The 22252-nt window shown below is 53.1% G+C and overlaps 12 protein-coding genes across 12 annotated transcripts; 4 read left to right on the forward strand and 8 right to left on the reverse strand.

The window, feature by feature from the left end:
- Window positions 1-1234: 1234 nt before the first annotated feature.
- On the forward strand, window positions 1235-3347 carry hsp70 (molecular chaperone Hsp70). Its single transcript, XM_025538480.1, has one exon. It carries the CDS (start codon window positions 1374-1376, stop codon window positions 3183-3185), a length of 1812 nt encoding a protein of 603 aa, XP_025394491.1. The 5' UTR covers window positions 1235-1373; the 3' UTR covers window positions 3186-3347.
- Window positions 3348-3955: 608 nt separating this feature from the next.
- On the reverse strand, window positions 3956-4714 carry BO70DRAFT_366771 (uncharacterized protein). Its single transcript, XM_025544417.1, has 2 exons — window positions 4575-4714; window positions 3956-4398 (listed from the first exon to the last, which is right to left on the reverse strand). Exons 1-2 carry the CDS (start codon window positions 4595-4597, stop codon window positions 4221-4223), a joined length of 201 nt encoding a protein of 66 aa, XP_025394492.1. The 5' UTR covers window positions 4598-4714; the 3' UTR covers window positions 3956-4220.
- Window positions 4715-4943: 229 nt separating this feature from the next.
- Window positions 4944-6675, reverse strand: BO70DRAFT_366773 (putative mitochondrial GTP/GDP transporter Ggc1). The gene is made up of 6 exons (XM_025544418.1): window positions 6347-6675; window positions 6244-6281; window positions 6129-6170; window positions 5811-6058; window positions 5574-5751; window positions 4944-5514 (listed from the first exon to the last, which is right to left on the reverse strand). Exons 1-6 carry the CDS (start codon window positions 6429-6431, stop codon window positions 5179-5181), a joined length of 927 nt encoding a protein of 308 aa, XP_025394493.1. The 5' UTR covers window positions 6432-6675; the 3' UTR covers window positions 4944-5178.
- Window positions 6676-7323: 648 nt separating this feature from the next.
- BO70DRAFT_374990 (autophagy-related protein 8) lies at window positions 7324-7856 on the reverse strand (the record flags this gene model as incomplete). Its single annotated transcript, XM_025545002.1, has 3 exons — window positions 7324-7357; window positions 7423-7655; window positions 7767-7856. 3 exons carry the CDS (start codon window positions 7854-7856, stop codon window positions 7324-7326), a joined length of 357 nt encoding a protein of 118 aa, XP_025394494.1.
- Window positions 7857-8870: 1014 nt separating this feature from the next.
- On the forward strand, window positions 8871-10693 carry hem13 (coproporphyrinogen oxidase). The gene is made up of 2 exons (XM_025541548.1): window positions 8871-9238; window positions 9298-10693. Exons 1-2 carry the CDS (start codon window positions 9029-9031, stop codon window positions 10405-10407), a joined length of 1320 nt encoding a protein of 439 aa, XP_025394495.1. The 5' UTR covers window positions 8871-9028; the 3' UTR covers window positions 10408-10693.
- On the reverse strand, window positions 10624-11976 carry BO70DRAFT_187552 (uncharacterized protein). Its single transcript, XM_025538481.1, has 3 exons — window positions 11491-11976; window positions 11106-11201; window positions 10624-11025 (listed from the first exon to the last, which is right to left on the reverse strand). Exons 1-3 carry the CDS (start codon window positions 11776-11778, stop codon window positions 10840-10842), a joined length of 570 nt encoding a protein of 189 aa, XP_025394496.1. The 5' UTR covers window positions 11779-11976; the 3' UTR covers window positions 10624-10839.
- BO70DRAFT_366776 (uncharacterized protein) lies at window positions 11808-13922 on the reverse strand. Its single transcript, XM_025544419.1, has 4 exons — window positions 12351-13922; window positions 12239-12299; window positions 12103-12179; window positions 11808-12045 (listed from the first exon to the last, which is right to left on the reverse strand). The coding sequence occupies exons 1-4, from the start codon at window positions 13718-13720 to the stop codon at window positions 11844-11846; spliced, it is 1710 nt and encodes a 569-aa protein (XP_025394497.1). The 5' UTR covers window positions 13721-13922; the 3' UTR covers window positions 11808-11843.
- A 496-nt stretch (window positions 13923-14418) lies between these two features.
- BO70DRAFT_401130 (uncharacterized protein) lies at window positions 14419-14872 on the reverse strand (the record flags this gene model as incomplete). Its single annotated transcript, XM_025546972.1, has 4 exons — window positions 14419-14524; window positions 14574-14583; window positions 14659-14683; window positions 14744-14872. The coding sequence occupies 4 exons, from the start codon at window positions 14870-14872 to the stop codon at window positions 14419-14421; spliced, it is 270 nt and encodes an 89-aa protein (XP_025394498.1).
- A 685-nt stretch (window positions 14873-15557) lies between these two features.
- BO70DRAFT_187705 (uncharacterized protein) lies at window positions 15558-15963 on the reverse strand. Its single transcript, XM_025538482.1, has one exon. It carries the CDS (start codon window positions 15872-15874, stop codon window positions 15638-15640), a length of 237 nt encoding a protein of 78 aa, XP_025394499.1. The 5' UTR covers window positions 15875-15963; the 3' UTR covers window positions 15558-15637.
- BO70DRAFT_187706 (putative mRNA cleavage factor complex component Pcf11) lies at window positions 15964-18430 on the forward strand. Its single transcript, XM_025538483.1, has 6 exons — window positions 15964-16220; window positions 16371-16826; window positions 16891-17615; window positions 17676-17871; window positions 17931-18299; window positions 18353-18430. Exons 1-6 carry the CDS (start codon window positions 16053-16055, stop codon window positions 18401-18403), a joined length of 1965 nt encoding a protein of 654 aa, XP_025394500.1. The 5' UTR covers window positions 15964-16052; the 3' UTR covers window positions 18404-18430.
- Window positions 18431-18932: 502 nt separating this feature from the next.
- Window positions 18933-20597, forward strand: BO70DRAFT_366778 (Gfo/Idh/MocA family protein). The gene is made up of 2 exons (XM_025544420.1): window positions 18933-19716; window positions 19803-20597. Exons 1-2 carry the CDS (start codon window positions 19419-19421, stop codon window positions 20375-20377), a joined length of 873 nt encoding a protein of 290 aa, XP_025394501.1. The 5' UTR covers window positions 18933-19418; the 3' UTR covers window positions 20378-20597.
- Window positions 20537-22242, reverse strand: adk1 (adenylate kinase ADK1). The gene is made up of 4 exons (XM_025544421.1): window positions 21690-22242; window positions 21546-21598; window positions 21320-21474; window positions 20537-21245 (listed from the first exon to the last, which is right to left on the reverse strand). Exons 1-4 carry the CDS (start codon window positions 21847-21849, stop codon window positions 20837-20839), a joined length of 777 nt encoding a protein of 258 aa, XP_025394502.1. The 5' UTR covers window positions 21850-22242; the 3' UTR covers window positions 20537-20836.
- Window positions 22243-22252: the final 10 nt, after the last annotated feature.

The following is a 22252-nucleotide window of genomic DNA, read 5'->3' on the forward strand; positions in this document are numbered from 1 at the left end:
ACTTCGCCGGCTTCTGGGGAGATGATTGGTTGCCGGCGGGGATGATCAGCTGCAGCTCCCGTGACGGGGGCTTGCCCTGTGGGAGGGAGAGGGAGGGCTCATAACAAACATCTTTCCAGTCTGGGTCTTCCCCTGCTAAGAGGAGATTGGCCGTGGTCTGTGCAATATGCCGTTCTCCCACAGTCTTACTCTCCAGCTGGAAATAAATACGCAGTGTCTAGATACGGAGTACGGATACAGGAGCAAAGTCCTGTCTACTACTAGTCGCACTGTTCCCCCACGTGGTATGGAGATACATAGTATCTACTTGGGCTGGGAACAGTATTAAGCGTGGATGCATTGGAGGATGAGCTTTGAAGACCATTATTTGCTAGATACGATACTACCTACAAAGTAAGAGAGATGGATAATAATAGAACTACCTACTTACTAACCAACTTGAGTGTGACTGTAGCCTCAGGCCTCCAAACTGGAGAACACGAGGCGTCATGTGACCGGGGGGGGGGGGGGGGGGGCTCTTGAACCTCTGAAGGGCATCGAATTTCTCCGAAGGTGAGGGGCGTCATGATGACGGACTCCATTCTGCCCGATTCCACGGGTGTGACTGACCAGACCGGGTAACCCGGTGGACAGACAGTCCTGGTAGGAAAAGTGGATGAGAAGAGTAGTGGTGTCTACTAGGAGGAGTAGTAGCAGTAGCAATAGAGAGGATGGATTTATTGTATTGTTCCGCTGAGGGCTGAGTCATACATACCAGTGTTCCTTCCTCTGGAGTGGAAACATGGAAACATGGAAAGAAAAAAAATTCCCAGCGGGATTCTGCCGGTTACGTCATCCGGATTACCCCGCCAACCGGACAGGAACAGCAGCAACCAGACTCAGCGAGAACAACTACGTAGGTTGTAGATGATACTACTGGAGTAGAGTCCAGACCATACTGGTTAGTATGGAGAACTAAGTAGAGAAGACAAGGGACGTCGAGATGCCTCGAGAAGGCCCGGCAGCCTGTCAGGGCCTGCCCAGGGGTGCCGTGGAAAGGCCCAGAGCGTGAATTTCCTGCGCGGGTGGAAGAGGATCGAACCCGATGGATGCCCATCGAAGCGGGCGTCGACTAGAAGCTTCGCTGGAGCCGGCCTCACCGCCCGCCACTATATCAGCGTTCGCTCTCGCACAAAATTCTCGCCCTCTCCATCTTTCTCTCTTCTCCTTTCTCCTCCATCCTCTCCAATTGAAATCTCTTCTCCGTGGACTCTTATACCCCTGATTCTCCCTTCCACGAGATCACTTCCTGTCCCTGTACATTACCACTACTCACGACCCTCTTCCCCTTCCTTTCTCTTTAACGAACCCCTCCATACACACACACATTCATCATGGCCCCCGCTGTCGGTATCGATTTGGGAACCACCTACTCCTGCGTGGGTGTCTTCCGTGATGACCGTATTGAGATCATCGCCAACGACCAGGGTAACCGCACCACCCCCTCGTTCGTTGCCTTCACCGACACCGAGCGTCTCATCGGTGATGCCGCCAAGAACCAGGTCGCCATGAACCCCCACAACACCGTCTTCGACGCCAAGCGTCTGATCGGTCGTCGTTTTGGCGATGCTGAGGTTCAGTCCGACATGAAGCACTGGCCCTTCAAGGTCGTCGAGAAGGGTGGCAAGCCCATCATCGAGGTTGAGTTCAAGGGCGAGTCCAAGCAGTTCACCCCCGAGGAGGTCTCCTCCATGATCCTCACCAAGATGCGTGAGACCGCTGAGGCTTACCTCGGTGGCACCGTCAACAACGCTGTCATCACTGTCCCCGCCTACTTCAACGACTCTCAGCGTCAGGCTACCAAGGATGCTGGTCTCATCGCTGGTCTGAACGTCCTCCGTATCATCAACGAGCCCACCGCTGCTGCCATCGCCTACGGTCTTGACAAGAAGACCGAGGGTGAGCGCAACGTCCTCATCTTCGATCTTGGTGGTGGTACCTTCGATGTGTCTCTCCTGACCATCGAGGAGGGTATCTTCGAGGTCAAGGCCACCGCTGGTGACACTCACTTGGGTGGTGAGGACTTCGACAACCGTCTCGTCAACCACTTCGTCAACGAGTTCAAGCGCAAGCACAAGAAGGACCTGACCACCAACGCTCGTGCTCTCCGTCGTCTCCACACTGCTTGCGAGCGTGCCAAGCGTACCCTCTCCTCTGCTGCGCAGACCTCCATCGAGATCGACTCTCTGTTCGAGGGTATTGACTTCTACACCTCCATCACCCGTGCTCGTTTCGAGGAGCTGTGCCAGGACCTCTTCCGCTCCACCATGGAGCCCGTCGAGCGTGTCCTCCGTGACGCCAAGATCGACAAGTCCTCTGTCCACGAGATTGTCCTGGTCGGTGGTTCCACCCGTATCCCCAAGATCCAGCGTCTCGTCTCCGACTTCTTCAACAAGGACCCCAACAAGTCCATCAACCCCGATGAGGCCGTTGCCTACGGTGCTGCCGTCCAGGCTGCTATCCTGTCCGGTGACACTTCCTCCAAGTCCACCAACGAGATCCTCCTGCTCGATGTTTCCCCTCTTTCCCTTGGTATCGAGACCGCTGGTGGTGTCATGACTGCTCTCATCAAGCGCAACACCACCATCCCCACCAAGAAGTCCGAGACCTTCTCCACTTACTCCGACAACCAGCCCGGTGTCCTGATCCAGGTCTACGAGGGTGAGCGTGCTCGTACTAAGGACAACAACCTCCTCGGAAAGTTCGAGCTCACTGGTATCCCCCCCGCTCCCCGTGGTGTTCCCCAGATTGAGGTCACCTTCGACCTTGATGCCAACGGTATCATGAACGTCTCCGCTATCGAGAAGGGTACCGGTAAGACCAACAAGATTACCATCACCAACGACAAGGGCCGTCTCACCAAGGAGGACATCGAGCGCATGCTTGCTGAGGCCGAGAAGTTCAAGGCTGAGGATGAGGCCGAGACTGGCCGTATCCAGGCCAAGAACGGTCTCGAGTCCTACGCCTACTCCCTCAAGAACACCCTCAACGAGGGCAAGCTCACCATCTCCGATGCCGACAAGGAGAAGGTCACCGCCAAGATCGACGAGGTCATCAGCTGGCTCGACAACAACCAGACCGCTGAGAAGGACGAGTACGAGTCCCAGCAGAAGGAGCTTGAGAGGTATGTTCCACCGGTCCCCTAACCTGCAATTGAAGCTTGATGCTAACGGTTATCTGCAGCATTGCCAATCCCATCATCTCCGCTGCCTACGGTGCCGCTGGTGGCGCCCCTGGCGGTGCCGCTCCCGGTGCCACCCGCACTGCCGACGAGGTCGAGGAGCGCCCCGAGGAGCTCGACTAAATGCCTTAAGCAAAGGTCTCGATTTTCTTTCTTCCACCTACCTTTTAGCCGTTTGCGGATCGGCGAGTGGCACGACTGGTTTTTCTGGTGTCGCTTTTAATTTCATGTTCTTTTTTTTTTATTAACGAAATTATGGGATCCTTTTCTTTGTGCCTTATCGCATAGATTCAAGTTGTTTTGCTGCATGATGAATTGCGCTGCAGAATCTGGGAGGGAAAAAGTTCCTTACGACGAATACAATACCTTCTTAATATTGCCGTTTCTTGTGGTAAACTCGTAATACTGTATGTAGTACGGGGTACTATAACACTCCATCCATATTCTGAATGGCATTCGATCAAGAATCGAAAAAATATCTGGTAGACTTGGGGCGGGCTCCTGGCCACTTTCTGGTACACTTTGCTGGGGTTGTGTACAACTCCATTCCACCCCAGGTTATATCGCGAGTATATATCTGTGTAGAAAGTAGATAGATTTGAAACCAGCAAACCCATCCATTGATTGTCTTCCTTCCATATCTAGATCACCAAAGATCTTACTTACATTACACTCTAAATGCCCATTCAGTCGGTCAGTTAGTCCATCGCATGATGCCACCCAAGAGATGTGTATAGACGCAAGAGAGAGAGAGAGAGAGAGAGAGAGAGAGAGAGAGAGAGAGAGAGAAAGAGCGAGCGAGCGAGAAAGCCTCCACTCCCATCGCAAAACTCCAGCCAGCCAGCCATCCAGCCGCAAAGCCTCCCTCCCTTCCCCCTGGTAATATATAACAAACCCAGTTAACAAACAAGAACAAGTAGCAGAAGAACATAACAAGATCATTATTGTATGTGTTTTTGAGTATGAGGATGAGTGACTATCCCTCCCTCCCTGTCTCCTTCTAAAGACCATTAAAATCGCCCGCCCACCACCTCTGCACCCGACTCGTGCCCATCTGCAAAACACCCCCGATGCCTATCGAGCTCGCCCGCTCGGGGAATTTCTCGCGCTGGTCCCGTTGGATACGTAGCAGGGCGGCGGAGGTGCCGATGGCGAGGGCGAAGATGGGGTCTGCGACTCTAGATTGTTGAGGAGAGAGATGGTGTTAGCTAGCTCAGTGTGATCAATCGATCGTGCAGAAATCAGGTAGGTAAGTAGGTAAGTAGGTAGGTGTTGCGATATCGGTCGCGGAGGGGAGTGCCGACTGGAGGACTTGATGGGTGTGCGTGGCATGAGGGATATATGTACGACGTACTTGGATATTAGGTAGACGGGCATTTTGGGCAGGGTCGGGTCTCTGCGTTGGATGTTTGTTGGGAGGTGTATGTGCGAGTTTATTTCACGGAGTTGGCGCGTCCGGGGAAATATGATCACGTGATAGTGGATCAGCTTCAGCGATAACCCATGCGTGGGAGATACAATTTTAGCTCAAGGAGTGGAGATATGTGGTCGGGAATAATTTGGTAGTTGGTAGTGGGCCAGCGGTGGGTTTGCTGCGTATGTTGTGATAGAAACACGTCAGGTAGTATCTACTCTGCGCAGTACTTGTTGGCGGTGCTTGTCAGAGGTTTGCGCCCCAACCTGCATGCCAAAGGTCCGACATGTCTACCGGAAGCATTCCGAGTCAGTGAATTAAGAGGAGTTGTATTTCTTCATGCCCGATAGGCATAACATCTTGAACCCATGAAATCGGATCAAAGACGAAGGGAAAAGATTCTATCCAAAAATACAGAAAGGCCCAAAAGAATGCTCTAAAGCAGCACCAAAAAAGCCCTAGAATAGAACATGAAGTAAAAATCATCCCGAAAAGGGGGAAGTATAAGAAACACTCGCTATTATAATCAGATTATCGTCAACTTTTATACGACCTGGCCGAACGCAGGGATCAACGTCTGAGCCAGCCAGAAGCTGAAAACGAGCTTGGGACCGGTCATCAGCAGCTTGGGCGTCAGGCCCTTGAAGAAACTGGTGACACCCTCGTTCTTGACCATGTTGGACAGAATGCGGAAGCCCGACTCGGGGTTCTCGAAGTTGCGGTTCTGGATACGAGTCTTGATCACATCCAGAGGAGCAGACACAACCAGAGAGGCACTGGCACCGCAAACAGAGGCGACAAAGTTCTGAGACCAGCTAGCGGTGTTGTAGTCCTGCAGGCTGTACAGGTACTCCTTGGCGAAAGCAGAACCACCGAAGAGCTATTGACGATTAGTACCGGACTAGAACGTAGACTAGGAGTGTGACCGAGGAGACATACCGCGAATGAACCGGGGGCGTTACGGGCCGCAGTCCAGCCAGCGCCACGGTAGAGTCCCATACCCTCGTCGGAGATGATCTTGAACAAGCCACGGCCGCGGAATGCCTCGGGGTTAGTCTGACGCTTGATCTTAAGGACGTCCAGAGGCAGAAGGACAATCTCTCCAATGCCGATCAAACTATTCCACCAAGTCAGCCCAAAGGAACCGCCCCTAACTGAGTACTACAAAGTACGAACCTTCCAGCAGTGGCGTGCATGATGGCCTTGCCCGTACCCTTTCCGAAGGCATTGTCAAACTCAGTGCCGTAGTGCTGAGCCAGGTAGTCACGCGCGAAAGGCTGACCACCGTACTTGTAGATACGCTGGAGGACCTTGTAGCCAGCAGCATAACCCAAGCCGGGGAAGAGGGAGGTGAACTTGGTGCCAGCGGAAGCGGTGGCGTACTCCTTGAAGACGACCTTGTTCAATTCAGCGGAGGAGGCAATCTAATCCCAGCACACCGTCAGTAAAAAGCACCCAGAGGGAGAGCGGAGCATGCGCCGCGAAATATCGTACCCGGGTCTGGTTGCTCATCAACCGCTTCGAGATGGTATCAACCTTGGTAGGGCGTCAGTATTTCCGCCGTCAGAGAGCAATCCATGAGTCATTCCCAGGGGGGGAGGATTCGTACGGGATGGAAGACCATGAGCTCCGTGATTCCAGCGGTTCCTGCAAATGAGTCACAAGTCAGTCACAGCTCGCAACCCAGCGGGTTTGTGAGAAGATACACATACCGGAACCCAACAGACGAGCAGTTGCGGATTCTCTCTTGACATCCTTGGCGGCAGAGCCAGCACCGGCGGCGATAGCGGGAGACATCTTATTCCTAAAATTCCGAGTTGTATTTGGCGCACTTGGGGGGCAAGAAATGGGCCGTATAAAATTTTCCGAGGCGTTTGACTTTGTTTTTCTCACTCGGGGAGGTCGGGGGAAAAAACCAAATTCAGAAGGAAGACGAAAGTCGGAAAGAAGTATCAGAAGACGAGGCAAGGTCAGCAGCGAGGATTGACGAGTGACCACAACCGGAGCCAGGCAATGCAGCGAAGGGAAAGAAGTAGGAGACGCACACCAAGGAAGAGAAAGAGAGAGAGAGAAGAAAGAGAGAGACTACTGTACTTTCTTTCTGCGCCGACTCGGAACCGTCCAAGCGTCGCGGCGGCGGCCCAGCGCCACTAGTCCACTTCGGGCCTGGCATCTTCGGCCGGCTATCGGAGCTGGCCCTGATTAGGTCAGCCGATTACCTATTAACTAACTAACTAACTAGTTGCCCAGTAGTGACCCAGTATCCGGAGTAGTGCTCCGTAGATAGTGATACGTCCACCAGCAGGTGCTCTGCGGAGGCCCAACGAGAGAGGCCTTATACGACGTACGTACGCCTCGGTAGCAAACATCCTCCTCGCTTAACTATGGTCAACGACTGTTTCGATTCGATTTAAAACTACCATCTGATCAAGAATAGGTTCGCCAAGAGAGGTCACGAAGAAAATGAAGAGCCCCAAGATTAACGCCCGCGTACAGCACAGAGAGGGAGAAGTACGTCACAGCGTGGTCGAGCTCGCCCTCGCACCCCCGCGTCCTACAGGGATCCCGGACAGGGGTGGTCTGGAGGGAGCCAACTTGATCATGGCAGCGACGAATTCACTTCAAAATTAAGAAAGAAAGAAAGAAAGGAAAATTCAAGCAAAACGGAAAGTAGATATGGGCCTAGCGCCTAGCATTCACCAAACGTGTTCTCGCCAGAGTACCTGCCAGGAGGATGGGGTCAGTATGTGCCCAGAGTCTCGGCTGTAGGGTCGGAGTCGGAACATACGTGATATAGAGGAACCCATCTTCATCCTTGTGCTCTTCGTAGATACTGCTCATGAGAGCCGCGGTAGGTGGCAGGACCTCGTCGACGAAGATGAAGATCGCCTTCTCGGGTGAGAGCTTGATTCGTTTACGGATGACATAGACGAACTGTCCAACGGTAAGGTCGGCAGGGACAAGGTACTTCTTCTTGTCGATGGTAGCGATATCTGATTTCTCGACCTTTTCGCAAATCACCTGGGAGCAGACAACGGATTAGCATCTCGAACAAGCGGTGAGACTAAGACCCAGGCCCCCAAGAAGACATCGACCGGATCAGCGACGGGGGGAAGTCAAGGGCGAGCATACTGGGATGCGATCGGCGTATTTCTGGCGGATACGCTCGGCCTCTGCCTTGCGCTTCTCGAAGGGGTGCTCATCCTTGAACTTGGAACGCATCGTGATGGATAGATCGGGGGTGGATTTGATGGCTTCTGGTGAAAGAAAGTCCTGGTTGGAAAGCGCTGGAGAGGTTGGAAGAATGACGAGGTCAGATCGGGAAGATAAGGCGATGGATAAGGGGTAAAGAGGGGGGGAGTTGGATGGATGGATGGATAGATGGATGGATGGATGGATGGATGGGGGGGGGAGTGGATGACAAAAGGTGGTAGGCAGGCAGGTCAGTACTAACCAGTAGGAGTAGACTCAGTAATAGGGACTCAGGGAGAGTTAAGGCGACAGCCCCGCGTCATTCAGTGAGACGAACGGCTGATAAGGCCGCCAGGCAGGACGGGATCACGGGGTGGAGGCGGTGAGCGGCCCCACACGTGAGTCAGGCCGGGTCATGTGCCTGGGCTTGCACCCATCATCCTCCTGATAAGACGAAATCGTCATCTCTGCACGTGGATTTGGTGCAGTGCGCAAATGACCAGAGTCGGATGATCCCGCTTGATGGCCATCGATCTGTGTGCAATATGAATCACCGGGGTTGCGTCAGAAAGATTGAACTGCTGATAGCTCGGGTCAGCCTCCACTTGGATCAGCGACTAGATTATGGGGTGTTATCCCGCTACCACTACTGCTAGATCTAGAACCATACAGAGTACTGTGCACCAGCATCCTGTGAAGATCCTGGGTTTCTGTAGTTACTACGGAGTACTGCGCACCACCTTTGGACTGCTGAATATTAGGTAGAGTGTACCAGTGACTACCGTTGAATTGAATAAATAAGCAGACACAACGGATTCCAGTGACTACTACTAGTAGTAGTACTAGTACTTTACCTTGGAGTTCCCTGTATGCGTATTGCTGCCAGAGTGTTCAGGCGATAAGGATATGCAAACCAGGCAAACCGCTTATCTCAGCCAGACTCAACAGACAAACAATGCAACAGATGCAAACCGCGCAAACCGCAGCATATCCCCTCAGACATTCGGGAATATCGAGACCGCAGGTGGTCCCATACGGCTTCGGAGCAAATGAGTTGACTAGTTCGCCCATTTCCAAACATCAAGCCCACTAATTGCCCCCCAATAATAGGCGGAGCTCGGTCGGACTGAGTCTTGAAATCGGCGCATTCCAGCACCACCTGATCTTCTGGCGGATCAGCCAATTCCATTTGCCCTCCGACCATGGCCTTACCCCGGCCATATATGCCTCTTCGGAGGTCGCTCTGCCAATTGTCATCTCGAACTTGTCGCACACCTCGTCACATCCCAGCGCCTTTCCGCAGGTACTCCACGGAAAAGAAATCTGGTGAAAAAAAGAACTTCACTGTTTGGAGACCATACCTACGACTCGCCATCGGGGTGCCATTCATCGCTGCTTTGATCTACTCCATGGTAAAACCGGCCGCTCCCTGTTTTGCATTGGTACCCCAGTCTGACTTCTATGTACGCAGATGACCGAAGAAGTGACCGAACTTGACTCCCCGTCGATCGTCGAACTCGATGAGACGTTAAAGAAACAGACAACGATCAGCGAATCATCCCCGATGCGCCTACGGATGGAGAAGTTGATCAAGGATCACCAGCAAAAGATCATAGAAGAGCTAGGCAGAATAGATGGGACGCAATTCCGAACCGATACTTGGTCGCGCCCCAACGGCGGAGGTGGGATATCTTGCGTTCTCCAGGACGGCAATGTCTTCGAAAAGGCCGGTGTCAATGTGTCTATTGTCTATGGCGAACTGCCTCGTCCCGCCATTGAAAAGATGCGCGCAGACCACAAATCTTTCGTCGGCGCCGACGTGGACTCATTGAGCTTTTTTGCGGCTGGCCTGTCCCTGGTTTTGCACCCCCATAACCCCATGGCCCCGACGGTTCACCTGAACTACCGGTACTTCGAGACCTCGGACCCCAAGGATCCTATCAATGGCGACAAGAATTGGTGGTTCGGCGGTGGTACGGATCTGACTCCGATTTATCTCTTCCCCGAAGACGCAAAGCACTTCCACCAGACAATCAAGGACGCCTGTGATCGCCATGACGCCACGTATTACCCGAAGTTCAAAGCCTGGTGCGACAAATACTTCTATCTCCCGCATCGTCGCGAATGTCGAGGCGTCGGAGGCATATTCTTCGATGATCTCGACGCCAATTTCTTAGAGTCCTCGTCGACCTCATCGCAAAACCCGCAGGAGACGCTGTTCTCTTTCGTGTCGGATGGCCTTGCGTCCTTCCTCCCATCCTACGTCCCCATCATTGAACGCCGTAAGGACATGCTGTTCACACCGGAGCAGAAAGAGTGGCAACAGCTTCGTCGTGGTCGCTATGTGGAATTCAATCTGGTGTATGACCGTGGAACCAGCTTCGGTCTCCGCACTCCGAATGCCCGCATTGAAAGTATTCTGATGAGTCTTCCCCGCACCGCAAGCTGGGCCTATATGGATGCTGTGTCCGGTACCCGCACTGAGGGCCATGACGTAGGTGATGAAGAACTGATTGGAGAGGGCAAGGAGCGTGAGAAAGAGATCATGGACGTTCTAAGACACCCTAGACAATGGGTGTAATGAAGTCAACCCGCACCATTCGGGATGCCAGGGGACAAACATTTGACAGTTCCCCTATGAACTCTGTATTACCTCTATGTATATTATGAGCTGCATCTATGGCTAGACCATGTAAAAAGGATATGTCTATATAAAGAACAAAGAAGCCTTCGTCATGTTCATCTCGATATAACAGCCTCCGAAGGCACATTTCCCTCGAAACTTTGACCAACCTCTAGCAAACCGGATAACCGAGCCGCAAAATGCTGGTATAGTGCGGCGCAGGAGTATGTATGTGCAAAGGTATAAGAACAGCAACCTAGGTAACTATATAGAGACAGCAGGGGGGGCAGAACGGCCGGAAAAGAGGGGGAGGGGGGAAATAGGCATTACAACGACATGTACGAAGAAAAGAAAAGGTAGCCATATCCCTATATACAAGATGGTCCAGCTTTATCGACCAGCGACCACGTTTCTCTGCCTGGCCAACCAGCCCTTCTGGGCATCGGCGAGGGACCCGTGGCGATATCTAGACATGCTGATGTTGTTATTTTGTAATCGACTCTGGAGTTCGTACCAAGAGGAACTCATCAGAGCCAGCTCGCGCGCTTGGGCATCGATTACCTTCTGAAGCTCGAGCTGCAGGAAATCAAACGCGGTTAGTCGGAAAGCCAGTGGCGTGGTTGAATATTCCGTTGTTGGAAAATATGTGTACTTACTTCGCGCTCTTTGCTGATTCCTTCATCTGTGTCTTCCTCAGCTTGTCTTATGCGCTCCTGGAGGAACTTGATGTGTTCATTCTGTTGATGGATGTACTGCAAGATGGATTATGTTAGCATCTGGGGCTGCGAACTGTAGATGGAAGAGAGTGTGTATCAAGGGCGTCGCAACCAAGCTCCAACGCCAGAACCGTTTAACCGCAAATCGACCCAGACGCGATAGGCTGGGGACCTTCGCTTCCAAAATCTGGGCCGAATCGCCCAACGGCCGATCCGCAAAAGCGTCGAGGCGTTTTCTCCGGCCGCTGAAGCCCCCGAAACGGGTGATTATGGTATGGCTTGGGTTGAAGTGGGCTGAACATCGATGGGTTTCTTTGTAACTGACCTCTGCGCGCTTCGCCAGCCTTTCCAGATTCTTTTCAATCTGAGCGGCGACTTGTCTTGTGAGTTCCACGGCGGACTTTTGAACAGCCTCTGGATCATCCGTGTTCTCCTGTGCGGTGAGTTCGGCAAGCAGCTTCTTCATTTCCTCCGCAGCTTCTTGATCCTCCGCCCGGAATTCCGCCTGCTTCTTCTCAAGCAGATTTCGGAGATCATCCCGTTCAGCGCATGTTACCTGCACTAAAGCTTGGGTCGAGTCAAGCTCGGCCTGAAGAATGGATACTCTGCGCATGGCATCGTCCGCATCATCGCGGGCCTTGACCAATTCCGACGAGTTATTCGCTTTGACTTCGGTTATTAGGTCGATACTCTCCCGGTTGGCAACTTCAACTGTGAATGTATAAGCGGAATGGTCTTCTTTCTCTCTGCATGCTGGGGCCACTTACCTTCAGTCAAGGCATCATTCAACGACCTCTTAGTAACATCGAGAGCGTCTTGGGCCTCGGCCAGTTTCTTCAGAACCGATGTAAACTGTTCGTACAGCTTCCAGTACTCATCACTATATCTTGCGTTAGTACCCAGACCGGGCAAACATTAGCGATTGTAGCGACTGTACCTCTGTGAAGAGTTTGCGCGAGCCTGTTGTAGCGTTTCGCCAAAAGCTTCAGAGAAACCTTCCAACGGTGAACCTATCTGCGGAACCTCATCAGCGGTGTTCCAAGGACATAAATTTCCATGCGATGTGAACATACAGATACTGATGGTCCCTTGAGCAATTCAACTTCCTTTTTGAGTTCCTCATTTTCGGATTTCCTGTACGGTGTCAGTTGGGAGTACGATTGCGATGTGAAGGGATGTCCAAACAGTTGAGATTCCTTCACTCCGATTGCCTCGAAATCCTTCTGCAAGGTTCCTTCGAGCTTGGGAGTTTCAGTGCCCGGCGTAAGAGATGGGCTTCCTGGGGACCCTTCCAATTCGCGGACTCGCTCTCGAAGCTCGCTTATCAGAGCGTCATCGCGTTCGCGCTGTTCTTCGGCATTACTGAGACGCTCCGTGAGGGCATGGTTGTTAAATTCGAGTTGCTTCTTCAGGTTTTGGATTTCACTGCATTCCTGTTCGATGCGTGGCAAGACTCTGCGGTATTCCTCAAGCTCTACTTCTCGCTCAGAGTTCCATTTCTGCTGTGAATCCGCCTCCTTGAGCTGTTGCTGGAGGTCCTTGATTTGGTTCCTGAGGGACTGGTTCTCCTTCTCGAAATCCTGGCTAGCCTGAAGCTTTTGGCGGTACTTCTCAGCCGCGTTCGCCTTGCGAGCAAGCTGATCTCGCTCGGTCTTGAGCTCATCGTAGTCATCCTGTAACTTCTGGAAGCGTTGGTTCTTAACACGGAGAGACTCTACGGTCATTCGCAGGCTGTCAATTTCATCCTGGGCCGTGGCCAGTCTTGCCTCCTGAGTGGCGATGATATCTTCCTGTTGACGGGACTTGGACTCGAGAGCCTTTGCGTTGAGCCCAAGATCCCCCTTTCCAGAACGTAGGTTGACCAGCCGGTCTTCCGTCGAGGCAAGACGACTCTGTAGGGTATCGTTGTTCTCCTGGAGGCGCGCCAAGCGGTCGTGCATATCGTCGATTTGTTTCTGCATTTCCTTCTTCTCACGCGCCATCCGATTGTTTTCCGCCAGCATCTTCCCTACCCGTTCCTCGAACTGCAGTTCGGGGTCGACGGGCAGTTCCCGCTCCTCTTTGACGTCGTCCTCGCCATCAATGGCTTCGTGCTGTCCATTCTGAGCCTCCTCGAAGATGTTCTTGAGAGCCTCTTGCGTTGGCGTACTTAGGCTTTGGAGGGTCTCCACATAGGTCTGCGCGTTGGGCGACCGGATGGCGGCGATCAGAAGTAGCTTAAGGAGTTTATTGGCCTCTTTGACGGAGTTTTTCTCGGCGACCAGTTCTAGATTTGGATTTGGATCGAGACCGGACGGCATGCCATCGGGCTGTTGACGGATGTAATTGACGAGCAATTTGTGTATATGTTTCAGGTTCTGCCATTTGGATAGCCAGTGGTCGGACGGGGCGCGCTGAGGGATCTCATCCAGGAAATATTGCGGATCAATGTCCTGTAGGATTTCCCAGATGATAGTTCCATCCGACAGCTCCTCCGTCGTCCGGATAGTCTTTCCCAGAGCGAAACTGTTGATCCATTCCAACAGAGCTTGCGTGACGGTATGTTCCGCGGCCATGGTCGGTGGTGGACTGGATCTCGGGGTCAACGAGGCGCGGGGAGGGGGAGGGGGACGCGAATCTCAGGAATGGCTGGGGTTTGCAGTCGTCTTCCGATTGGAGCCAGGAGGGGTAAATCGACACCACCTCAGCACGGTGAGGTTGAGATCTGGGCGGCGGAGGAAGGACTGGCCTCGAAGGGGTCCGTTTTCGAGTCGAGCGCCTCCGGGGAGTTGGAGGCGGGATCCACGCTACGCGCATCTACGGGCTATAAATACCAACCGCCAGGTCCCGCTTGTCGCTCAACCACGCGCGGAAAGCAGACATCCATGCTACATGCTCCTGGCTCTGAAAGGCGACGAAATCACTGACCTATATTTAAATGTACAGTAGACCAATCGTTGAATGAAAAGAACAATCTCCAATTCACATGACATTCGAAAAGAAAAGAAAGAATAAAAAGGGGGGAGGGGCAGTCCAATAGCGACCAGCAATTATAGACAACCCCCCCCCCCAAAAAGATAAACATTGCGGCACCCTAACGAAAACCCCAATAAGCCATAGCAGTCGTGAATTACAGTATACCTAATGTTTCCCTTTCATTGCTGAAGTTTTGACGTTCGAGTCCCGAGACCAGCGGGAGAAGGGATAGTTGTCATGGCGTGGGACGAAGGAGAGACACGAACGCCTCTATGCCGTGAAACCCGTCAGAATTTCTTTACTGGGTCGAGACAGTCAGGTCCTCCTCGATATGGGGGCTGTATGCCGCAGACTCGGTTGATATCTGCTGGACCGCTGCCTCCGGAGCGTTGGCAGAAAATCCCCTGGGAGTTTGTCAGCGCTAGCAACGACGGGGCTGGCGGAGAAAGTTACTTGATCAAAGCTATAGCGAAGAAAGAGTTAGCACCAAGGTTCAATGGGAAGGGCGAAAGAAACAAGGGAGGGGAGCCTCTCTTACTGTACTCGTGTGTGATCATGCCCCCCTGCCAGAAGACGGTCAGTCATATATCTATCAATGGCCCCAGCAATACCTGGCTACATACAGAATCCACAACCGATTTCTTCGCCCGATCAACAACTGAATCGGGGGTTCCTTTCGGGAAAGTAACCAGGATCGAGTTGGCTAGAGCCAACGGAAGCAACCCTATAATGGTAGCGGACAAAAGCTTCATCTTAAGAGCTCGTACTGCACTCGATGAGAGGATTGATCTGTTAATGGATGCAGCAAAATCACCAGTAAGTGAAAAAGGGCTGCATATGATGGTGTTGGAAGGTATGAAGTGGACTTGAAACAATGTCAATGTGAATGGATGGATAGCGGCGTGTGACTGCGTCATACCCGTGTTACCGGATCAGGCCTAGTCAAAAGCTGTTTCCGCCTTTCCTGAAAGAGCCTAGCGGAAGGCTGGCTCTCAGGGTCGCTGACTCAGCCAGCCTTCCTGCTCGCCGGTCCTTCCTTCCTTCGCTCACTCACGAGCGCAGCTTTCGGAGTCTGCCTCATCTTCGTTCACCTCCTTCGCCTTCCCCCCCTCTAATTCTCTAATTGCTCCCCTTCCCTCTCCCTCCATTTCCTGCTCCCAGATCTCTTGCGCCTGTCTTGGGTGGCTATCCAGATCTCTGCTTTTTCCTTCCGCCTGGTTGTCGACGTCGTGTGCTACTGAGACAATTTATCTAGTTCACACCAACATACCCTCCTGCCTTTTCAACCCATTTGGTTCCTCTACGAGTTGCTGTCTACTGGAAGGGTCAATCGGCACAGGTGATCTTATAAGATAGATTGGCACTGGGTTAACGGGGAGTTGTAGCACGGGTTCTTTGTTGACTTGGGATCGGGTGGAGGATTTGCACTTGCGGCCTCTTGTTGTTGTCTCAAGTCTGACCAAGATAGCTAGCAAGCATTCTACAAGTTCCGACTGCTCTTCTCATCTCTTACTCTTTCAGGAGACTGTTATTACATTTTTTTTTATTTGGAAAGAAACAAAGGAGGGAAGGAATAGGACTTCTATATACAGTGTATAAAAGAGGACAAAAGAACGGAAAGGAAAAGAGAAAAGGAAAGGAAAGGAAAAAGAAAAACCGAGCAAAGACAGGAAAAAAGACAAGCTCTTGAGACCAGAAGGACAGCAGCCCGAACAAAAAGCAGAACCGGCCAAGGAGAACAGAAGGCAGAACATAAAAAAGGAGGGGGACGAAAGCAGAAAGGCTCAGCAGGAGCCCAAATATCCCCGAGTGTTACGCCCTCTTTTTAACACTTTCCCATCGTCCATATCTTTCTTTGTCTATATCCTAACCACCTTCTCACTTCCCCTTTCCCCCCATCATCGGCATCCGCTGCCTGAGTATCTGCCCATCATGTCAGCTGGGTTGGCCTCCGACGAAGTGGCCGAGGACTACAAGAACTCCTTGGAAGATCTAACGACCAACGACAGATTTCAGATCAGCAATTTGACTGTGATAGCCAAGGAGAACACAGAACATGCGATGGCCATCTCCCGCGTGCTGGAGAACCACATTCGAACTGTAGGTGACACGCTCTCAGAACGCCGAGGTGCTCTTGATGGCCCTGGCGAGGCGCACGACCGTCTGTAGTCTTCTTTTTTTTTTTTTTTTTTTTTTTTTTTTTTTTTTTTTTTTTTTTTTTGGCTGAATGGGTTCTAATCTGCTGTGTAGACACCGCCGGCTCAAAAGTTGCCTGCCTTGTATGTAGTCGACTCGATCGTCAAGAACGTAGGCACGCCCTACACCCTGTTCCTGGGTCGCAACATGTATCAGACCTTTATGAACGCCTACACGCTGGTCGACTCTCAGACGCGCAGAAAACTGGACGAGATGCTGAAGACATGGAAAGAACCCGTTCCGGGGTCCTTGGACACCAGGCCTGTCTTCCCTCCAGAAATCACCCGCAGCATCGAGAGCGCTTTGATCAAGGCAAGGACCGCGGCTCTCCAGCAACAACAAGCTCGAAGCCAGCAGGAGATCCTCACCCGTGGTCGTGTTGGAACCCCCCCAGGTTGGACCAACAGTCCGACGCCTCCGCAGAATATGGGTCGGTACCCGCCCCCGGCTAATCAGGCTGTGCCTGTGCATTACCAGCGCAATGGGACTGGTCATGGATATCCCTCCTCGGTAAGCCCCTGTCAAGCCCCGAAGCGTCGGGCGATGGATGGCACATGTCTAATGTACTCCACAGGGTGAATCATATCCCGCACGAGCAACCCCAACTCCTCAGGCCCAGCAACGCTCAGCTGTTGATCTCTCAGCTCTCAACCGAGACATCGAAGCTCTAATTGCAACCGCCAGAAGTGATTTTGCCAACAATCCCTTGGACCCATCTGTGCAGCAACGGCTGAAGGCCCTCTTGGACCTTCAGGGTATCTTGCAGCGTCAAGAGCTCACCCAAGAGCAGCTAAGGCTTGTCCGTGACCAGGTTTCGGCACTTGCACCAAAATCCGCTATATCGGCCCCCCAAACCGTTGCGCCGAGTCTCCCAGTCGTGTCAACGCCTCCTATAGCTACTCCACCCGCCCAAACCCTCTCGCAGCCCCTCCAGCAGCTCCTCAATCCGGGTACGCTCGCCGGGCTTATCAAAGCTACTGCAACGCGGCAGCAGCCCACTCCGCCGCCACAGGTTTCGAATATTCTGCCCCAGATGCCAACGAGTAGTAGCACCCCACAACCACACATCAGCGCAGCACCAGAGAATCCTCTCATTGCAGCTCTTCGAGCACAAGGCCTACTGCCTCCCGCTTCTGCCCCCCCGGCCCCATCCACTGCAACTCCGGCCAACCTTGCGTCCGCGTTCCCGTTGGTGATGCCTGGCCAGATGCGATTCACACCTCCTGTGCCGACGTCACAGGCACAAGGCACATCTGATGACCAGACAAATGTTCAGATGAATACAGCCTCCATGAAAATGTGAGTTGCATGCGCCTCCTAGATTGTCTTCCACGCCGCTAAACTCCAATGAACATTTAGCCCCCGACAGACGTTGATTGCCAGCCTCTACGAGGTACGGTCAAATCGGTGTGGTACCTGCGGTCAGCGGTTTTTTGCAACCGAAGAAGGAAAGGAAAAGAAAGCACGTCACTTGGATTGGCACTTCCGGACCAACCAGCGCATGTCAGAGGCTGGCAGGCGGGCTCAGAACCGCAGCTGGTATGTCGACGAGCGGGTGAGTGACCGAACCATATCTATCGATAACCCTATTGCCATAACTCTGACCTTTCATAGGACTGGATCAAATCTCGGGAGGCAGGGGATGACCAGGGACTTGTGGACACGGAGGCGGCCACTGAGAGTGCTGCTGGGGGCGACGGCCCTATGGCCAAGAAAGGGCCACCAAAGCAATGGATCCACGCACCGAACGATGCAGCATTGCGAAACACTCCTTGTCCCATCTGCCAGGAGAAGTTTGAGTCAACGTGGTCCGAAGATGTCCAGGATTGGATTTGGCAGGATGCTATCAAGGTTGGGAGTCGCGTCTACCACGCTAGTTGCTATGCCGAAGTGACCAAGGACGGGCCTCCTCCAGCCAGCCGAGGAACGCCCTCTGGGCGAACTGGAACCCCTGACTCCGTGCTGGGTAAACGCAAGGCAGAGGTGAGTGTTCGCGAAGGCTTATTTGTGCGGTCCTTTGCTAATCACCCATGTAGGGAACGGATTCTCCGGGTCAACACATGCGAATCAAGGCCGAGCCCATGTGACGGGGGGGCATTGCCCACCCACTCACCCGTTCCTCTTCATTCTTCTCTTAACTTTATTCGCTTAGCACCTCCTCTCGATGTTTTCTGCTTTTGAGCGAAGATGCATCATCCATCCAGCTGGCGGCTGTTTCTCTCCTAGTTTTGCATTGGAAGAAAGACGACATTGCTTCTTCCACTGGGCGTTCCGGGGCAAGTGATGGTGATGGATCACAGCACGCACGCATGCGCACACACTTCCCCCCCGGGCTTGCTGCCCTGTATATAGTACTCGTTCCTAGAACCGAATCAGACCCAAGAAACACAACCTATACAGTATCTAGTTGTCTTATTTACTATGGAGAGATTAAGGATGGTCGGTAAATGACGTCGGCGGGTTGCCCGTGCCCCACTCGGCGCAACTCCGCGGTAGGCTCGAGAGATGCTAGGTATATCGGACACTTGAGAGCAGCTGCCTTTCTTCCTATAAGTACTACGTCGTTCCCCCCGTCGGCGCTGGACCTTCCACCTATCCCATAGCACCAATCCAACTCAAACGTCGCATTTGGCCTCGCAACCACATTCAACAATGGCTCCCTACAACGTTCGGTGGGGTATCATGGGTAAGATAGATCCCCGCACCCCCCCAGACAATCAGTCGTCTTCCGCAGTTCTCAGGCTAATCAATGCGTACAATACTCTTCTACCCGTATAGCGACAGGATGGATCGCTGATAGTATGTCTCTTGACCCTTCACCCAATCCTCGCGAACACTCCATCTCACGTCTTTGCCCTCCAATAAACAGCCTTCGTGCGAGATCTGCTGAGAGACCCCAAAATCCGCGGCGCATCCGATATCTCCCACACAGTCGTCGCAGTGGCATCGTCATCGTCTTCAGCCCGGGCGGAGAAGTTCATCTCAGACACCAGTATTCCGGCTCCCTGTGCTGCCTATGGCTCCTACGAGGAACTCGTGGTCGACGCCAACGTGGACGTCGTGTATATCGCGACGCCGCACTCTCACCACTTCCAGAATGCGATGCTTGCCCTCGAAGCGGGGAAGAACGTCCTCTGCGAGAAGGCCTTCACCGTCAATGCCTCCCAGGCTAAGATCCTATGCGACACGGCCCAGAAGAAGAAGCTGTTCCTGATGGAGGCCGTTTGGACGCGGTACTTCCCGCTGAGTATTCAGGTCAGGGACCTGATCAAAAACAACGCCATCGGTGAGGTGCTCCGGGTTATCTCCGACAACAGTTTTGGGGACCCTGTCGAGGAGAAATGGGGAACGGAGCATCGGATGGTCAACAAGGATCTGGCGGGTGGGTGTTTGCTGGATTGTAGGTCTTCCCCATCCGTCCAGTCTATAGCATCTTATGCTGCCCGTGTGTAAGCGTGGATGTAGCTGACCAGCACGTATTTACAGTGGGTGTCTATTCGTTGACCTGGGCTTTTCAAACCTTGTATCATACCCTTCCCCGGGACCAGCGGAAACCGCCCTCGGCCATCTCTGCCCATATGACGCTCTATCATCTGACCGGGGCCGATGAAGCGACTACGATCCTCCTGAGCTTCCCGACTAGCACACCGTCCAATCTTCCCCATCCAGGTCAGTCGCAGGCTGTGGCGATGACACATCTCCGGGTATCGACGGATCCTGATGAGACCAACTCGGCCCGTCCGGCAATTCGCATCCAAGGCACCAAGGGCGAGATCCAAGTAGATGGGCCGGCTTTCCGTCCCGAACGGTACCGCATTATTCCCGTCAAGGGTGAGGGAGAGCTCAAGGAAGTTGAATGTCCGTTCCCTGGTGATGGGAAGGGTATGTTCTGGGAGGCGGACGAGGTCGCGCGATGCCTCCGCGATGGGAAGCTGGAAAGTGAGACCATTCCGTGGGAGGAGAGCATTACCATCATGGAAGTCATGGATGAGGTTAGGCGACAGGGTGGATTGACGTATCCGGAGAAGATCGAGTCCACTGTATACCCGACGGTGTTGTAAAGTATCTAGTATTCTAGGCTACATGGCAGTCCCTTAAACGCATTCGGAATGGTGGCGCTGTTGTTTGTGATACACACAAATGACCAGCCCATGAGCGTAACCTGGGAAGTGGCACGTGTTGGCGTCAGCCAAACAAAATCCATGAAATATAGGTACCGGGTTTGTTTACATGATCATGTTGGAGGAGCCGAGTTGAATCGTCTCATCCGAATTTGGTTCGAATTCCGCAAAAGAAAATTACTACTATACATATCAGATAGATCCCCACCTGAGGGTATCTGTCTATATAAGGACATTAGAAAGACAAGTTCCATGCCCGGTCAATGCAGGACTTTTTCTCCCTTTCTTTAACCTGTCAGCGCAGGCAGCAAAGCCTATACATGACCTCGACATCATATCACATCTCTTATCTCTTCCTCCCCGTTAAAGACAATGAACTTCTTTTCGCGAGGGTGGCATCTAGTTCTTGTGGAAGACACCGAGCAGACTCTTCCACACCTGGCCGGGTTCCTGGCTGGCATCAATGCCCTTCCAGATACCGGTCTTCTTGTAGTACTCCACAACAGGAGCGGTCTGGGCGTGGTAGGTGCCGAGGCGCTTCTTCAGGGTGTCCGCGTTGTCATCAGAACGCTGGATCAGGGGCTCGCCAGTAACGTCATCCTTCATCTCGTCCTTGGGAGGGTTGAAGATCTTGTGGTACGAGCGTCCGGAAGCCGGGTGAACCAGGCGACCGGTGATACGGGCGACAAGCAGGGCATCGTCGATCTTCAGCTCAACGGCATGCTGGAGCGTCTGCTGGCGAGCAGCCAGCATGTCGTCGAGGCGCTCAGCCTGAGCAACAGTGCGAGGGAACCCGTCCAGGATGAAACTAGAAGTGCACACCGTTAGCCAACCTGCCTGGAGGGATCTACGTAAGCAGAGTCGCGTGCAGGGAGTACAAACCCGTTCTTGCACTCGGCGTTGTTGTCAAGCTCGCTCTGGATCATGTTGACCATGATCTCATCGCTGACCAAGCCACCCTGGTCCATGATCTTCTTGGCCTCCTTACCCAATGCCGTCTTCTTGGCGACCTGGGACCGCAGCATGTCACCGGTAGCCTACAGAATTCCGGCCCGCATTAGTCTTTATTGTCCATGGCTCCAAGGGCGATTTCAATTTGCTTGCTTACCAAGTGGCAGGCACAGTACTTCTCCTTCAGCCGGGGGGCCTGAGTACCCTTGCCTAAAGAGGGATACCGGTCAGAGTTCCGCCGGGCGGAAAACGAGAGAACGACAGTGATATATCGAAGGGGAAGGGTTCGAGACAAGCATACCGGCACCAGGGGGTCCCATGAGAATGATGCGCATCTGCTCCGCAACCGACTTGGGCTTTGACTGGTTAGTGAGGCGGCCTTCCAGCTCCTCAACACGAGCCTCGAGCTTTCCGATGACATCCTTCAGGCCATTGACGACCTCTTCCGTGATGGGAGCCATTGTGATGCGATGGATGAAAAGAGGAGGGGGAACGCTTTTCAGAAGTCTCCGGCAAGGGAATCAGGAGGGGTATCGAGAAGGGAGGGAGGGGGAGAGGAGGGTGAGGGGGGAGGACGACGAGAGAAAGAGGAGATATCGGCCAGACGGGGAAGGGCGCAAAGTCGGGGAAAGGGAAGAAGGGGACGGAGAAACTGCATGTTGGGGGTGAAAAGAGGCCGACCGACCGGAGAGAGTGGAGTCGCGCACCCGAGGTTCTGGGAAATTCGCGTCGAACGGCACCGCTTCTCGGACGAGGACAGGGTTGCTGGCCATCGGTCTTGGACTGGACTGCAACTTGTCGCAGGTCCTCTGTAGGTAGCAGTAGAACCGGCCATATTCCATCCATGATGTCCCCCCATCTCCC

This window comes from Aspergillus heteromorphus, assembly GCF_003184545.1.
Source record: "Aspergillus heteromorphus CBS 117.55 chromosome Unknown BO70scaffold_52, whole genome shotgun sequence".
In the NCBI taxonomy this organism is placed as follows: domain Eukaryota; kingdom Fungi; phylum Ascomycota; class Eurotiomycetes; order Eurotiales; family Aspergillaceae; genus Aspergillus; species Aspergillus heteromorphus.

Excerpts from the sequence above, each read along its gene's own strand:
- hsp70 (XM_025538480.1), top strand. The coding sequence starts at position 1,374 with ATGGCCCCCGCTGTCGGTATCGATTTGGGAACCACCTACTCCTGCGTG.
- BO70DRAFT_366771 (XM_025544417.1), bottom strand. The coding sequence starts at position 4,597 with ATGCCCGTCTACCTAATATCCAA. Across the intron at positions 4,399-4,574 it reads CCCGTCTACCTAATATCCAA|AGTCGCAGACCCCATCTTCG; the intron begins GTACGTCGTACA and ends TCAACAATCTAG.
- BO70DRAFT_366773 (XM_025544418.1), bottom strand. The coding sequence starts at position 6,431 with ATGTCTCCCGCTATCGCCGCCGGTGCTGGCTCTGCCGCCAAGGATGTC. Across the intron at positions 6,171-6,243 it reads AGCTCATGGTCTTCCATCCC|GTTGATACCATCTCGAAGCG; the intron begins GTACGAATCCTC and ends CGCCCTACCAAG. Across the intron at positions 6,059-6,128 it reads TGATGAGCAACCAGACCCGG|ATTGCCTCCTCCGCTGAATT; the intron begins GTACGATATTTC and ends TGCTGGGATTAG.
- hem13 (XM_025541548.1), top strand. The coding sequence starts at position 9,029 with ATGGCCTTACCCCGGCCATATATGCCTCTTCGGAGGTCGCTCTGCCAA. Across the intron at positions 9,239-9,297 it reads CTGCTTTGATCTACTCCATG|ATGACCGAAGAAGTGACCGA; the intron begins GTAAAACCGGCC and ends CTATGTACGCAG.
- BO70DRAFT_187552 (XM_025538481.1), bottom strand. The coding sequence starts at position 11,778 with ATGCGCAGAGTATCCATTCTTCAGGCCGAGCTTGACTCGACCCAAGCT. Across the intron at positions 11,202-11,490 it reads GGCTGGCGAAGCGCGCAGAG|TACATCCATCAACAGAATGA; the intron begins GTCAGTTACAAA and ends TCCATCTTGCAG. Across the intron at positions 11,026-11,105 it reads GAATCAGCAAAGAGCGCGAA|CTCGAGCTTCAGAAGGTAAT; the intron begins GTAAGTACACAT and ends GATTTCCTGCAG.
- BO70DRAFT_366776 (XM_025544419.1), bottom strand. The coding sequence starts at position 13,720 with ATGGCCGCGGAACATACCGTCACGCAAGCTCTGTTGGAATGGATCAAC. Across the intron at positions 12,300-12,350 it reads GGAGTGAAGGAATCTCAACT|GAAATCCGAAAATGAGGAAC; the intron begins GTTTGGACATCC and ends GACACCGTACAG. Across the intron at positions 12,180-12,238 it reads TCAAGGGACCATCAGTATCT|ATAGGTTCACCGTTGGAAGG; the intron begins GTATGTTCACAT and ends GAGGTTCCGCAG.
- BO70DRAFT_187705 (XM_025538482.1), bottom strand. The coding sequence starts at position 15,874 with ATGTTCTGCCTTCTGTTCTCCTTGGCCGGTTCTGCTTTTTGTTCGGGC.
- BO70DRAFT_187706 (XM_025538483.1), top strand. The coding sequence starts at position 16,053 with ATGTCAGCTGGGTTGGCCTCCGACGAAGTGGCCGAGGACTACAAGAAC. Across the intron at positions 16,221-16,370 it reads TGGAGAACCACATTCGAACT|ACACCGCCGGCTCAAAAGTT; the intron begins GTAGGTGACACG and ends TCTGCTGTGTAG. Across the intron at positions 17,872-17,930 it reads GCTGGTATGTCGACGAGCGG|GACTGGATCAAATCTCGGGA; the intron begins GTGAGTGACCGA and ends GACCTTTCATAG.
- BO70DRAFT_366778 (XM_025544420.1), top strand. The coding sequence starts at position 19,419 with ATGCTTGCCCTCGAAGCGGGGAAGAACGTCCTCTGCGAGAAGGCCTTC. Across the intron at positions 19,717-19,802 it reads GGGTGGGTGTTTGCTGGATT|TGGGTGTCTATTCGTTGACC; the intron begins GTAGGTCTTCCC and ends ACGTATTTACAG.
- adk1 (XM_025544421.1), bottom strand. The coding sequence starts at position 21,849 with ATGGCTCCCATCACGGAAGAGGTCGTCAATGGCCTGAAGGATGTCATC. Across the intron at positions 21,599-21,689 it reads CATGGGACCCCCTGGTGCCG|GCAAGGGTACTCAGGCCCCC; the intron begins GTATGCTTGTCT and ends ATCCCTCTTTAG. Across the intron at positions 21,475-21,545 it reads AGTACTGTGCCTGCCACTTG|GCTACCGGTGACATGCTGCG; the intron begins GTAAGCAAGCAA and ends GGAATTCTGTAG.